Source organism: Rana temporaria, chromosome 1, assembly GCF_905171775.1.
Source record: "Rana temporaria chromosome 1, aRanTem1.1, whole genome shotgun sequence".
Taxonomy (NCBI): domain Eukaryota; kingdom Metazoa; phylum Chordata; class Amphibia; order Anura; family Ranidae; genus Rana; species Rana temporaria.
In genome coordinates, this window is record NC_053489.1 from 431,900,402 (window position 1) to 431,916,695 (window position 16,294).

The 16,294-nt window shown below is 40.6% G+C and overlaps 1 protein-coding gene across 1 annotated transcript in view; it reads right to left on the reverse strand.

The window, feature by feature from the left end:
* LONP1 (lon peptidase 1, mitochondrial) overlaps window positions 1–16,294 on the reverse strand; it is an 83,021-nt gene that overhangs the window by 40,103 nt on the left and 26,624 nt on the right. Inside the window, exons 6-11 of the mRNA XM_040325724.1 lie at window positions 14,070–14,199; window positions 13,848–13,931; window positions 13,036–13,256; window positions 11,975–12,113; window positions 8,970–9,148; window positions 8,108–8,195 (exon numbers count right to left, since the gene is read on the reverse strand). Coding sequence (XP_040181658.1) covers window positions 8,108–8,195; window positions 8,970–9,148; window positions 11,975–12,113; window positions 13,036–13,256; window positions 13,848–13,931; window positions 14,070–14,199 — 841 coding nt within the window. The remainder of the gene's footprint in view (window positions 1–8,107; window positions 8,196–8,969; window positions 9,149–11,974; window positions 12,114–13,035; window positions 13,257–13,847; window positions 13,932–14,069; window positions 14,200–16,294) is intronic.

Consider the following 16,294-nt stretch of genomic DNA (forward strand, 5'->3'; position numbering starts at 1 on the left):
AAAGGCCTCTCTGTGTGACCAAATATCCTTGGGTAATCAAGGATTGTGGTTTGTCAGGTAAACCTGTGTGATTCCGCATTTCTATGCACTCCAGCATCTTTATGCGATTTTAGGCATTCCTGTGGAAACACGCCTCTCTGTGTGACCAAATACCCTTGGGTAATCAAGGATTCGGGTTATCAGGTAACCATGTGTGATCCCGCATCTTTATGCGATTTCAGGCACTCCTGTATAAAACAAGCCTCTCCGTACGACCAAATATCCTTGGATAATCAAGGACTCGGGTTATCAGATAACCATGTGTGATGTCGCATCCTTAAGCCCTTAAGCATTTCCATGCGATTTTAGACATGCCTATGGAAACAAGTCTCTGTGTGACCTAAATAACCTTGGGTAATCAAGGACCTGGTTTATCAGGTAACCATGTGTGATCCCGCATCTTTATGCACTTAAGCATCTTTATGCGATTTTAGGCATTCCTGTGGAAACAAGCCTCTCTGTTTGACCTAAATAACCTTGGGTAATCAAGAACCTGGTTTATCAGGTAACCATGTGAGATCCCGCATCTTTATGCACTTAAGCATTTTTATGCGATTTTAGGCACCTTGCTGTGATTAAACACCCTTATGTGAACATATAAAATCATACGAACAAAATAACATGTCTCTTTATGTGATCAACAATAAAACATGCTTTGTTACCGGTTTTTACCCCACATGCATTTTGAACATTCCAAACTCATGTACTTCATGCAAACATGTGGACTGTAAAGAGGCAGTTATGCTCTGCAGATGTGCGTCTCCGCAAACCTGCAACGTTAGCCATGTGCACAGCAGCAAATGTGCACCCCCCCTGTTGTGCATTCGGTTAGCCTGAAGCCAACCCAGGATGAGGACTTTAAAGAGACAGAGGCTCTGGCCGTCTAGGCTAAGTGAAGTTATATGCAGCTTGGATCTCTGAAAAGACTGCAGCTGCAACCAGAGCTTTTGGAGCTTCTGATAGTTTTCTCCTCATTAACACCTGTTATCTGTTCATTGACAGTGAACCTTCATCCTCAGGTCTTTCAATCCCTTGTTTAAGGATTTAGAGCAGGGAAAGGGACACACCCTGTTTTCTGCTTGTGAGGCTGCTGTGAATATAGCAGTTAACCTCTTATAGACCTATACATGAAATGCAACAAAACATATGCAGAGTGCTGCAATGTTGGGGGAGGCTCACGCCTGACAGGGCGGCTGATAGCTAATTATGTGAGCTATCTTAAGTCTCTACAGGGGAGGATAGTATCATGCAAGCATGATAAAAAGGGCCACCAGATTTAGGTGGTGATACCCCTTCCTACCCCTGAACCCTCTTTTACGGGGAGACAAAAGAGTCCTAAGCAAAAAGCAGAGGAACTTTAACCCTGGTGCATCAACAGCTGAACTTAGTCTAGCAAATAATGCTTGCTAACACAGCTAGATGCAGAGTAGGTGTCTTAAATTAATCTGTATCCAATTTCCACAAGGTGCTTACGTGCTCAAGCTACCGTGTCCCCCTGGCTTCTCTGACGTCTGGGCCTTTTGAAGGGGCCACCCTGCGTCTGCACCATGAGCCGGCGCACGTGCGCCAGCGGCAAACACATCGTCCCCCCCCGCCTTCAAAGCGCGCCCCTCTCACGCACGCGCGCGTAGGGGAATGGTGGAGGCGGGGGGAGAGGGAGATCCCCCAAGGAGCCGTAGAGACTACGAGGGACCCCCCCCATCGTGGCAGAGCCTGAAGCGGAGGCAGTAAGCCGCACCCTAGATCAGCTAACCTTGAGCTTCCGTTCCTGGAAAGCATGGCAAGCGAAACACCCGGCATGTCCTCTTAGGGCCCTTCGTGGAAAACAGATAAGACATACTCATGTAGGGGTACCAACCTCCTGAATGGGAGATCTATGGGTATTACAGCCATCCTGTCTCAACAGACATAGTGGTTTCTTTGCCAAGGCACACATGCATTATAGGCAAGACCCAATAGCCCCTTCAGCGGAGGACTAGGACCCACTAGGGGAGGTATATGGGTGCCAGAGCCATCCTGTCTCAAAAGACTTTGTGGTTAAGTTGCCCATGCATAGAAGCATAAAATAGGCTAGACCCATAATCCCCAATGGAGAACCCACTGTCGGACCAAGTCCCGTAGGTACCTCCGCTTACCTTTCCACGCTGCAGGGTATTGCAAAGCAAGAGGCCCAGCCTTCACCCCTCAACGCGGGCTTCGTCTCAGACCTTCAGGGACTGGGGTCCGTAGAAGGTCACCTCTCCCCTGGACCTATATAGCACCCTGGCAACAGAAAAAATATTTGGTCTTTGACATCGACCAATGTACTGGAACCCAGGGTCCAGCTCTCAGAGAGAAGCATTATAGGCAAAACCTCGTTCTTCGTACCGAGGCCCGGGTACCGTCCACTTTGGCTATGAAGCACCTTGGACGGATCCGGATTTTATCGAGGCTTTTTACATCCAGCATGGATCCCTCCAGTGGAGCTCCTCAGAGCACATGTTAATTCGTGACCAACACCTTAGACACTGGTGAAAAAACTGAGGTGCTCCCAGTATGGGAGGGGTTATATAGGGAGGGAACTTCCTGTTCTAATTGATTACACCAGTGTCCAGCACCTGATGGTGGAATATAACCCAGATAGTAATGATTAAGACTCTGTGTCCCGTGATGTACGATAAAGAAAATTACTAATAGATGGTATTTAACCCCCTACAGGCTATCTAAAATTTACCCTACAATGTCCGACATTTGTTGGAGGTGCAAAGAGCAAACGGGGAACCTCCTACACACCCTTTGGAGTTGCAAATCATTGAGAAGCTTTTGGAACTCAATATCTTCCTTCATAGCAGACTTCACAGGTAACCTTCTTGCTCTTGCACCTGCCTCAGCATTACTGGGCATTGACCTTGAGATATACCCTACCAATTATAGAACTGTTGTGACCCATATCTTGATAGCCTTGAGACTAACTGACTAAACTATGGAAATCCACAGAAGCACCTAACATTACCACAGTCATAAATAGATTGAATACCCAAGCACAACTCGAGCTGATGCTAGCTTACAAAAACCACACAATCCCCTTTTAGGAGAAGATGGAAAACATGGCTAACTCACCATAGAGCCTCCGCCTATTTAAAAGATTGCAATATTTAATTCTCACTTGATTGTTAGAAAACATTTATGCTTGGTATTAAGCAGTATACAGGTATAGAGCAATGACTACTCCATTAGTTTTTAGTGGTTATTCTGTTTGTTTATTTTTTATCTTTATTTATTTATATCATTACTCTTTTAGTACAGGCTATACCATTGTTTATCGTGATGTCCTACCAGTCCTACAGTTAGAACCCAGTTGGGGTAGGCTGGTCTAGGTCATCAAGGCCCGTACCATGTCTACAAGCAAGGCCTTTACAATTCTTTGTTTTTTATTGTTGTTTTGTTTGTACCGCAACTCTGTCCTTTATGCTTTTGCTATATGATTGTACTATCTTATTCGATATAAAAAAAGAATGTATAGTTGAGAAAAAAAAAAAAAAAAAGACAGAGCATTACTTTAGCATGCAGAAAATGGAAGTGTTGTGGCGTTCTGTCGGATCGCTCAACCGGTTTCGTCGACCTGACTTCATCTGGAGCATCCTGAACGCCACAATCACTTCCTCCTTTATAGCAAAAACACTGCATCCTGTTTTACAGCGGCCATATTTGGTAGGTTCCCAGGACAGGAGCCCGTGTGCTCTAGTGACCTATGTCTTGTATTACGGTGGCCATGTTTGGTGTGATCTGGGGACAGGAGACCATCCCCTAGTGGATACACATGGTGGCCATTTTGGTAAGATACTGGGGACTGAAGCCCGGGTGTTATAATAGATGTAAACATACGGTGAAATGATAAACAGACTGCAATATTAATCCACTTATTACTAGGCTGTTTTTATCCACACAGGTCGCAGTGTATTGATATTTGCAAATGCAACTATTAAAATTTATGATACTTTAAAAACGCAGATTTGATATGTAAAACATGATAAGAATATATGTTTTAAAAATGTTTAAACGAGAACTAAAATTTTATAATGACATTTTACTGTAAGGAACAGATTGGGGCTAAAACGAAGGAATTACATTCAAGTGCTGCTATCACATTGGATAGGGCAGTAGTTAAATGACAAAAAGGGGTGCATCAGAGTGCTATGATGAATATTATAAATAAATACCATCTCTGGGTATTTTAGTGTAGTGCCCCTAGTGGTGGAGAGACATATTGTGCTTATTTAAAAATGAATAAGGAAATAATATGTAAATAATTATTATATATAGAAAAATGTAGGGTAAAGTATTCAAACAGTCCTATGTATGATTGGAAATGGGAATTATGGCTCAATGGTAAACTATTACATTTATTAGATATTAAAAATTGGTCAGAAAACAATTGAGATCTAAATCAATATTCAAGCCTGAGTGTGGCCGCCGTGTGTATCCACTAGGGGATGGTCTCCTGTCCCCAGATCACACCAAACATGGCCACCGTAGTACAAGACATAGGTCACTAGATCACACAGGCTCCTGTCCTGGGAACCTACCAAATATGGCCGCCGTAACACAGGACGAAGTGTTTTGCTATAAAGGGAGGATGTGATTGTGGAGTTCAGGACGCTCCAGGTGAAGTCAGCTCGACGAAACCGGTCGAGCGATCTGACAGAACGCCACAACACTTCCGTTTTCTGCATGCTAAAGTAATGCTCTGTCATTTCAACAAAATTGTGAGTACCCATTTGTCTTTTACCAATAAAAGCCACATTTTTAAACAGTACTACACTATCTTGGGACCCCCTTCCTTCTTTTTTCCTGTATATGAGATAAACACAGAGCACCACCAGGACCACAGCAGGACGTGCCTTTGCCAGAGTGCTGCACAGTGGCATACACTGAATGCTGCAAACCCCAAGAGGGGGCACAAATCTGGAGAGTGAGGTCCATATAGGAGCACAGATTGGAGTGGATCACTGTGTGAAGCATAGCACTAGACGTTCAAAACAGCATGAAGCACTTTTTCAAATTTTTATTATTTATAATTATTGGCACTTAACCACTTAAGGACCCCTTCATGCCGATATACGTTGGCAGAATGGCACGGCTGGGCACATCTACGTGGCTCTTTAAGCCCAGCCGTGGGGTCGCGGGCGCACTCCCGCGACCCAGGCCGAAGCTGCGGGACAAGACCCGATCGCCGCTGGAGTCCCGCGATCGGTCCCCGGAGCATAAGAACGGGTAGAGCTGTATGTAAAACACAGCTTCCCCGTTCTTCACTGTGGCGGCGTCATCGATCGTGTGATCCCTTTTATAAGGATACACAATCGATGATGTCACACCAACAGCCACACCCCCCTACAGTTGTAAACACATATTAGGTCACACATAACCCCTTCAGCACCCCCTTATGGTTAACTCCCAAACTGCAATTGTCATTTTCACAGTAAACAGTGCTGTGAAAATGACAATGGTCCCAAAAATGTGTCAAAATTGTCCGAAGTGTCCGCCATAATGTCGCAGTCACGAAAAAAATCGCTGATCACCGCCATTAGTAGTAAAAAAAAAAAAAAAAAAAAAAATTAATAAAAATGCAATAAAACTATCCCCTATTTTGTAAACGCTATAAATTTTGCGCAAACCAACCGATAAATGCTTATTGCGATTTTTTTTACCAAAAATAGGTAGAAGAATACGTATGGGCCTAAACTGAGGAAAAAACATTTTTTTTATATATTTTTGTGGGATATTTATTATAGCAAAAAGTAAAAAATATTGCATTTTTTTCAAAATTGTCGCTCTATTTTTGTTTATAGCGCAAAAAATAAAAACCGCAGAGGTGATCAAATACCACCAAAAGAAAGCTCTATTTGTGGGAAAAAAAGGACGCCAATTTTGTTTGGGAGCCACGTCACACGATCGCGCAATTGTCTGTTAAAGCCACGCTGTGCCGAATCGCAAAACCTGGCCGGGTTCTTTATCTGCCTAAAGGTCCGGGTCTTAAGTGGTTAATTAATTTTTTCTTTGTCATTTCTCACACCTTTGGAGTGGATATCACTAGCCTTTGTAGCACAAGGATTTTATTAAGGTGCACCGATTTATTATTATTTTTTTTGGATCACTTGGAACTGCGGTTTTATCGCAGCTGCTCAAGCAATCTAATTCATCTATTTTCACTTAATCGCATTGCTATTTACACACACATTTTGGATATCACCAGCATTTTCCTTTACTTTCCGTACTAGGATTTCAAAATTAGGAGTCGCTACCTTGCTGCAGTATAACTGCGGTGGGTGGTCGACAAGTGGTTAATGTATATTTTAAATTAAGATTTTTTTTTGTACGATTTTCTTTTTGAATATTAAATATATATTCTTTCATAGTGTTTACTTGTGCAGCATCCACAACTATCTGCTGAAGAAGCTAAATTATAGTGAAACATGTTGAGTGAATTGGATTAATTGCATAGGACATGTAAAATAAATGTTACTGTTTATTCTTAACTTTGTATAAATATTGAATTTTTTTATTCTAAAATTATCCTTTGTGTGTAGCACCTCAAAAATCGAATTTTCTTGAAATTTGACTATTTTCCACAATTTCCAGGAGTGTGGTGCTTGTGACTCTCAGGCACTCAACTTAATTTCCCAATAAGTAGAATAGAGAAGGGCTCTTAAGAGAAATACGTGGCGAATTCCGAGGCATATCTAAAGTAATGCCACACAGTCCACGCAATATCGTTCTTGTCCAAATTTTAATTTTCCCAGGAGACCATATGTTGTTCCACGTGACTTAAGGAGTCCATCTCACAGGCCCAGTCAACCAGAGGGGAGGGGGTTTCTGGTTTACTCCAGTTTCTGGATATAACAGTAAGTGCTGCGGTTAAAAAAATGGCAGAGTAGGCCTTTATTTTCCTTACAGGCCCCAGGCATCACAGATAACAGTGTAATCAGAGGATAATTAGGAATCCAATCTCTGACCAGTTTATGGTACAGTTGAAGGATTTTTATTGCAGAATGGGGTGATTAATGGGCAGATCCCCCATATATGCATCATAGTACCTGGGGTGTTCTCATGCACCTCCAGCAGTAATAGCAATGTCCTCTTGCCAGAGTAAAAGTATAGGTTTGAGAGCGAGAGATTACTCTTCTAGAGAAACACTCTAGAAGTCTTGGCCCATGATAGGAAGTGGGAGGTTTGCAGAGTTGGGAGAAATGCAAAGTCACCAAACAATGATATCAGGGGACTAGGCCTAGTAGACAGACACCCCTTATGAAGGTAATAGTCCCAGACACGTAGTGTATATGAGACCAAAAATGGCAGGGGGGACCATGGTAGAGATAGTAGTAGTTTATTTAATCCAAGGTTTTTTTATGTTGCCATATGAACTTACAAATGATGGCGTTAATGCTGTGGAGGAAGCCGGGTGGAGGTGGGACTTGAACAATTTTAATACGTGCCCAAAACCTTTTAGGAAATGTGGGCAATAACCCCAGAGGTGTCCTGTGTTCCTTAAAACAGATGTTAATGTAAATGTGTTTGTGGGAGTGAGCTTTTACCATAATCTACAAGTATGCACAGTATACTTGCAAAAGGTGGCACCGAGCTACTCCTCCTTCTGTGTCGTCCTTTAATGACTGATCCAATATCCTGTCACTGCTGCGTTCCTTGCTACCACCCTCTCTGTAACAAATTCTGGGTCCTGCGGTGATCCTCAGATCATCATTGGTCAGCCAATGATGATCTAACTTTTTCACATGCATGCTGGATTTATATTGTCTCCAGCATCTAGCCTTTTTCTAAGCAAGCCAAAAATAGAGCCAAGCTGTATACTGCATGTAAAACAGCTTTTGGCATAGAGACTTCAGAAGGTCTGCTCTTCTAGATACCTCTTCCTCCTGGTGACTTTTTTTATTTATTTTTTATCAAAAAGTTTAATTTCTCTTTAACAAACGGCAACAGAAAAGTCCAATATAAAACAATATATCCGGAGATAAACAAATGTATACATTACATTACAAATCAGGCATACAGTATTCATTTGTTTGCAGCTTACCTCATCAATAAGAATAAGAGGATTTTCAGTCTTTGTCTTTTTCAGGCACTGTATGCTTTTCCCTGGCATAGCTCCAACATAAGTTCTCCTGTGAGAGGGCATAAAAGTAGGTTATGTTAAATCTGCTTCTAAGTCCTTGTACAAAATATTGTATGTTTCCCTTAAAGGATAAATTCACAAAAAAAAAAAAAAAGTGTATTTACAATTTTTTGTTTTTGTAGGAGCCTGTAAAGCATTGGATTAGCGTTCAGTAGATCATGGGTTCCATGCAGACTGTCAGTAAGCTGTCTGCCCGTACATTATACTGGCAGGCAGTTTTACTGTGTAAGTGGAGCACCGCACGGCCACGCTTTATTCAAAATACGACAGCTGGTACGGAAAACTTCACCCATACTGCTGTCACAGGGAGAGAGGGGATTGGGGGGGGGGGGATCAGCTGAAGCAGTGGGAACATGTTACATGCAAAACAAGTGGAACATATTTCATGTTCCCAAAGATGAACTTATCCTTTAAACAGTGATAAGTTCCTTGTATACCTTATTTTAGACTTTTTAATAACAATATTGAAAAAGAGCTGGTGTCTAGAATTCATCTAAAAACTTGGAGCTTTGGAAGCAGGAGGAAAGCACCAGAGCTGGCTGGAGCAGGGGATGTCTTCATCTCTCCCCTACACAAATAATGAGCATTTAACCCTCACAGTGTAGGGGTCCACTACAACAATGTTTTTTTCATTTTCCTGGAGGTTTTTAATGTTTGCTACAATTGCACCAGCTGCATAAAAGAGTTCTTTACACTATAGTACAGAAATTATTTTAATAGGATATAGCATTATTCACCTTGTTTGATTCATACAATCTCTTACCTATGACCCTTAATCTCAGCTACGTCAGTCATTCCTCCAACGCTAAAACGAAAGTACTCCCTGTTCAATGCACGTGCAATGGAACGGGCAATGCTAGTTTTACCCACTCCAGGTGGTCCAAAAAAACAAAGTATCTTCCCCTGGGTACTTCCACGTAATTGGCTTACAGCAATAAACTCCTGTAAAAATATTAAAACATAGAATGGTGATCACATCGTAGCTACTTATTAAAATCAATCATTGTGTTCCAACAAACCATCTTACCCTTGACTTAAAGCGACTTTAGGTCCTTTAGTCCCCTATGATGCTGTGACTAAAAAATGTTTAGTCTGATAGGCCACTGTCTCTACACTACTTGAAAACAGTCCTGCCCAGAAGAGGGAAAATTTGTGTTAATGGAATTAGAAAGGGGCCACTAGACACAGCTTAACCACTTGCCAACCATTTGTCGGCATTGCATGGCTGTGCACATTTTATAGCGTGATATGTTTGGTATCTATTTAATCAGCATAACATCATCTTTTCTCTTTTTACCAAAACAATTGGCTATTTTATATGTTTTTTTTTTCATTAAAAATACTGCATTTTTTCCCTAAAACTTTGCATTTGAAAAACCACTGTGCAAATACCGTGGGACATAAAAAAAAAAAAAAAATGCAAAACCCACCAATTTATTCTATAAGGCCTCAGCTTTAAAAAAATATATAATATTTGGGGGGTACTAAGAAATGTTGTTATTAGCAAAAAATACTGATTGCTACATGTAAATTAACCACTTGACCTCTGGAACTATTTACCCCCCCTCATCACCAGGCCATTTTTTTGCGATATGGCACCGTGTTACTTTATTGGACAAATGTGTGGTCATGCACGCTGTAGCAATTAAGTGTTATATCATTTTTTTCCCACAATATAAAACATCCAATAAAAAAATAAAAAAAAATTCGAAATTTCTTCATAAATTTAGGCCAATATGTATTCTGCTACATATGTTTTGTCAAAAAATCCCAATAAGCCGTCATTTGCGCAAAAATAATAGTGTCTACAAACTATGGGATATTTTTATTTTATTTTATACTAGCAATGGCAGCGATTAGCCACTTATAGCAGGACTGATATTGCGCCGGACATTCTGACACTGTATTAGTGATACTGGTTCACAAAAAGTGTCAGTGCTAAAATAATGCACCGACACTGTACTAATGACACTGGCTGGGAAGAGATTAACATCAGGGGCCATCAAGGGGTTAACCAGGTGTCTAACCAGTGTTTATGTGAACTGTGTGGGGTGCTTTTACTAGGGGAAGAGATGCAATTTATGGACACAAATGACATCCCTTCCTCCATCAGAATGGATATCTACCTTGTTGACATAGGCAGAGACACAGAACTGATCTGCCCGACAATTGGCAGGTGCCCGTGGATATCGAGTATCCGGCACCCGCCAATCGGCTTCCCCTGTGTGTAATCACAGCAGAAGTGAGCCAGCAGCAGCACACATGCGAGCCCTACTAGGATGCGTCGGGTCACGAATAAATCCGACACACAGCTGCAACCCTGTAAGCAGTAAAACTGCTATAAGGCAGATGGCAAGTGGTTAACCACTTCCATACAGGGATTTTATACACACATCCATACCAGGCCTATTCTGGCACTTCTCTCCTACATGTACAAATCATAATTTTATATGTTTTTTTTAGCAGACACCCTAGGGAATAAAACGTTTTAACTTGCACGGTATTTGCGCAATAATTTTTCAAACACCAGTTTCATGAATTAAAAAAATAACAGTAAAGTTAGCCCAATTTTTTTGTAAAATATGAAAGATGATGTTACATCGAGTAAATAGATACCTATTATGTCACGCTTTAAAATTGCGCACACTCATGGAATGGCGCCAAACTTCGGTACTTAAAAATCTCCATAGGCAACGCTTTGAAATTTTTTACAGGTTACCAGTTTAGATTTACAGAGGAGATCTAGTGCTAGAATTGTTGCTGGCACTCTAACGCACGCTGCGATACCTCACATATGTGGTTTAAACGGCGTTTACATATGTCGGCGGGACTTGCGTGTGCGTTCGCTTCTGCGCACGAGCTACTGGGGACGTTAAATTTTTTTTTTATTATTTATTTAATTTTACATATTTTTTTTTTTATTATCACTTTTATTCCTATTACAAGGAATAGGAATGTAATAGGAATGTGTGTGACAGGTACTCTTTATGGAGTACTTATTGACCCCGCATCTCTCCTCCAGGCTGGAAAGCATGAAAATCGGTGAAAAAAAATTCACCGATCTCATGATTACTGTTGCTTAGCAGCCGCAATTGCGGCTTTGTTTACTTACGGGGACCCGGGCGTGACGTCATCACATCGCGCCCGGGTCCTCTGACGGTCATAGAGATGACTGGTAACCTCTGGTCACCAGTCATCTCTATGCTTCCTGCCAGAGCCGGACGATTCGTTCTCCGGGCCCCTGATGGCACGGGAGAGCCCGGAGAAGCACCGGATGGCGGCGGGAGGGGGGGGATGTCCCCTCCCGCCGCCTGTAAAAACGATCTAGCGGCGGAACCGCCGCTATGATCATTCTTACGTTGTGCAGAATCGCCGGCAGAAGAGAAGGATATCTGAATGATGCCTCTAGCTGCAGGCATCATTCAGATATCCCCCCACAAACCCAGGACGTCATATGACGTCCACCCGGATCGGTAGAGGTCCGTTGTGGACGTCATATGACAATGGGCCGGTATTGAAGTGGTTAAAAGGGGCTTTTTGACAAAAGTAGAAACATTTTTGTTCCTTGCATATTACCAAACCTTTAATTTTGTTAATAACTGCCTACATTATACCCCATCATAAAAAAACAAAGAAGCTGTAGCAAAATGAAGGTTTTTACTTCAAGATCTTTTACAGTACAGCTCATCGCCAGCTGAAAACATTATCAGGATTATGGCTCTACATTTTAAGTGGTTAAATATAAGGCTATATCCCTAACATACTCACAAGTATTCTCTTTTTGACATCGTCCATTCCATAGTGATCTTCCTCCAAAACTTCCTCTGCTCTACGCAAATCCAAGTTCTCCTGACTGTACTTTCCCCAAGGAATGGAAGTTAGCCAGTCAAGGTAATTTCTTGTGACACTGAATTTGTGAATACAATATTAGAGAACGTATTAGGTTATCAAAGCATTGTAAACACAGATAACTGCTAACGCAAATAAAAGCAGGATAAGTGCACTAAAACTTTAATAAAAAACAAAATCTCTAGACATTACTAAAATTATATTGAAGAACCCAACATTCTAGTTAGTACAAAGGAAAAGTTGATGTTGCTCAGAATTAATCGGGTGTCTGCCTTTAGTTTTATCTGCACTGAAAAAATTATAGCTGAAGCCTGATAATTTCTCCTGGACACATTTAATTTCCTTTCCTTTAAATTTTATCAAAAAAAACTTTTTTAAGCAGTTGTGTATCTGTGGCATACCACACACACACACACACACACACACACACACACACACACACACACACACACACACACTGAAAAAATAAAACTTTAGGTGTGTGGAGTGCAATTGGTGAGAAATAACTCTTAAAGGGGTTGTAAAGGTACATTTTTTCCCCCCAAATAGCTTCCTTTACCGTAGTGCAGTCCTCCATCACTTACCTCATCCTTCCATTTTGCTTTTAAATGTCCTTATTTCTTCTGAGAAATCCTCACTTCCTGTTCTTCTGTCTGTAACTCCACACAGTAATGCAATGCTTTCTCCCTGATGTGGAGTGTTGTGCTCGCCCCCTCCCTTGGACTACAGGAGAGTCAGGATGCCCACTAACACACAGTTCCTTTATCTGCAACGTAGAGAGCGTCCTGACTCTCCTGTAGTCCAAGGGAGGGGGCGAGCACGATACTCCAAACCAGGGAGAAAGCCTTGCATTACTGTTTAGGAAAAAAAAAAAAAAAAATTGTACCTTTACAACCCCTTTAAGGCCTTTCAAGTAGCTCAGGAGTTTACATTTTGAGACTTGGTCTATCCTGAAGTAGGAGACAGGAACGGTTTCTCACTTGAATTCAGAGGAATGGTTGTCAAGTAGTCCCAATTTGCTAAGCTCTTCATCAATGACCTCCATGACATGTTTAGGAACTGTAAGGTCTTTTAAACGCTCTCTAAACTTCTCCTCAATAGCATCCTTGTCTTCTTTTTCCAGGCCAAGCTCTTTCTTGATAATCTTTAGCTGTTCTTGTAGGAGATACTTTCTGTGTGTTTGTTTGATCTTCTCTTCAACCTGCAAGGCACCAGAAACAGCAAGCTTGTCACAAGACTGGACTAACATTTCGCCTAAACCAAAAATAGCAAGTTATGTCCCCTGTGCTGATTTTCATGTGTGATTATATATATATATATATATATATATATATATATATATATATATATATATATATATATATATATATATATATATATATATATATATATATATATATATATATATATATATATGAGATATATATATAAAATTTCTTTATTTATACATACATACCAATTTTTTCATATGTTCAAAATAAACTGCCATTACTTGAATGCATACAGTACTTCATATTCAACAATGTGAGCAGTTTTTTTTAAATTACAAAAAATATTTGGTATTGCAGTGTAGCACTGTAATATAACAGGTTACTTGCTGTACCACATTGACCCTTCCCGGATGGATAATCTTTGCCACATATGGCCTTTGAAGTAACATTTTACAATTAGATATACATATCTGAGGAAAAAGAATAAGGTCTTGCTGGCCATGCAATCACTCAATCACTAAAGTATCAGGATTGTTATAATCATAATAATGTATGGGGGGGGGGGAATACATTTTAATTACCTCTCGGCCCAGACGCTGTTGTAGCTTGCTTAGTTCAAATTCTTTCTTCAACAATGAAAGAGATTTGTACAGGCGCTTTGGGATCTGTAGAAGAAAAAAGCCCACAAACTTTAAAGGGGTTGTAAAGACTAAAACACCACTTAATTTTTGTTTACGAATATTAAAATGCTTTAAAATGTATCACTATGTGCATTTAAGCAATGTTTCATCACCCCTACTTACATTTGTTTCTTCTAAAACATCCTGCAATTCATTGGAATCGGCCCCAGTCAGCGCTGCACCCATGTCACTTAAGTAAATAGGATTGTCCACCACTCTTTGTCCAGCTTGCATCATCTGCATTACAGATTCCCTTACATAGACAACAGGAAAGAAAACCACATATTTCAAGAATGCACATCATTATCATATCTTTTACTGTAAAAGTACAACACATACAATGCTCTAAGCTGCTGCCCATGTATGTGGTTTAGCTGTAGCAGGATTGTTCTTCACTCATCTGAACTGTGTGATTGGAAGCCAAGATCACAGACTGAACTCAGCAATTAAAGCTTGTAACAACTGTGGCCGTCTCTCGCGATGGTCAGAAAGTAATGTAAAAATAAAAGCAAATTAACATAAAATCCACTACTGGTGAGACAGAAGCGCGATATATTGAATGAACAAGAATTACTATAAAAATAACACATTGTTTTATTTCCACATTTTAAGAGGGGGAAGAGAGGGGGGGGGGGAGGGAATACTTGATTGTGGTTCTAACCCCTCTATCCAAATCTTAGAAAAAAGTTCTGAATTTAGTTATAAAAAGGTGCCCACAGTCATAAGAAAAAGTATGTCTGAGGAAAAATGTTGTACCATAAATCCTTTACCTAGGAGGCTAATACTTATAATGTCTGCACAGTACCCCCACACTTCCCCCTCCATAGATCTAAAAACATCTAGAAACCTTAAAGAAGAAATATCACTACTTTTTTTTACATTATTTACTTCCTGATATAACAAAGTACATATAGTACTTTGTTCTTCCATATTCCTAGGTGTCCCAAAACACTAGCAGATGTTAGATCTGCCCAGGCCCGCAAATAGGCAAGTGGATCCTGGAATACATGGCGAGGAGCAGTGGCGGGCGCTGGTAACGGGGGGGGTTGTGCGCCTGTCACTTTCACACTCCCAGTGGTTGCAGTCACTGGATTGTGTGAACCCCCCTCCCGCGCTGACATATGGACCTGGCAGCAAAAGGGTTAAAGCAGAACTTTACTCAGAACAACTTGCTAGAAAATAATGTGCTTTAGCAAGGAACATACATTCCACAATAAAGTGGACTTTAGTCAGAAAGTTAAGTCCTGCAAAATCACTTCAGGCTGGACAATTTTTCAAATATAGCTATGTAAAAAAATTAAGAATAAAAGTGCCTATACTGTTTAAAATCCAGTAATATACTGTCTCACCCAGCTCTGCACATGCTCACTTTTTAGGCACTGTCAAGTTTGTAGAGGCCGATCTGCTGACAGCCTTAAAGCAGAAATTAAACCCTGCTATCCCTTACAGCTTCTGTTTAACCAGTTGCCATCCAACCCTATTTGGCCATAAGGAGGTCCCTTTTCTGGTACAAGAAAGTAGCAATTTATCTCATCCATTTGGAGATTTATAATGTATGCATAATCTACACCAAATCCATGGAAAGCCCCAACCCCTTTTTGCGATTTCAGGGTGCAATTTCCATTGACATCTGTGTAGAAACCCGCACAGAGGTCTCTGAAATCGCTACCGAAATTGGGACTGAGATGCGGGAATAAAATGGTGTGAGTTCAGCTGAACTTGCACCATTTTATTCCTGCACTCAGTATGAACCTAGGCAAAGGCCAAATAATATACACGGATTTGAGTTATTTACCAAGGATATGTAGCAGTATAAATTTTGGACAAAATTTTTAAAGAAAAAATTTCTAACTTGCAAAATTTTATGACAAAGAAAAAGGAATTTGTTCACAAGATACTCTGTCCTTTTTTTATTTATAGCACAACAAATTAAAAATAAACTCAGTAGTGATTAAATACCACCAAAAAAAAAAAAACTATTTGTGGGAACGAAATTATATAAATTTTGTTTGGGTACAGTGTAACATGACTGAGTAATTGTCATTCAACATGTCAGAGCACTGAAAGCTGAAAATTAGTCTGGGCAGAAAGGGGGTACAAGTGCCCTGCATTGAACTGGTTAAACTACAACTGTCATGGTGCTGCACATGTGATCAGTTATGACACCAGCCATTTGATGGTTTGACAGTTTGGTTAAGGACACAAGCAAATATGACAGTTGGCAATGCCGACAATTCAGGAATGTAACTGTTTTTTGAAACTGTTAAATCAATGGGTTTAGTATAGTTCCACTTTATGATTTACTGCCGTTTGGGGACTTTGGGTTTCAGCAAAATGGCAGCCTCCAG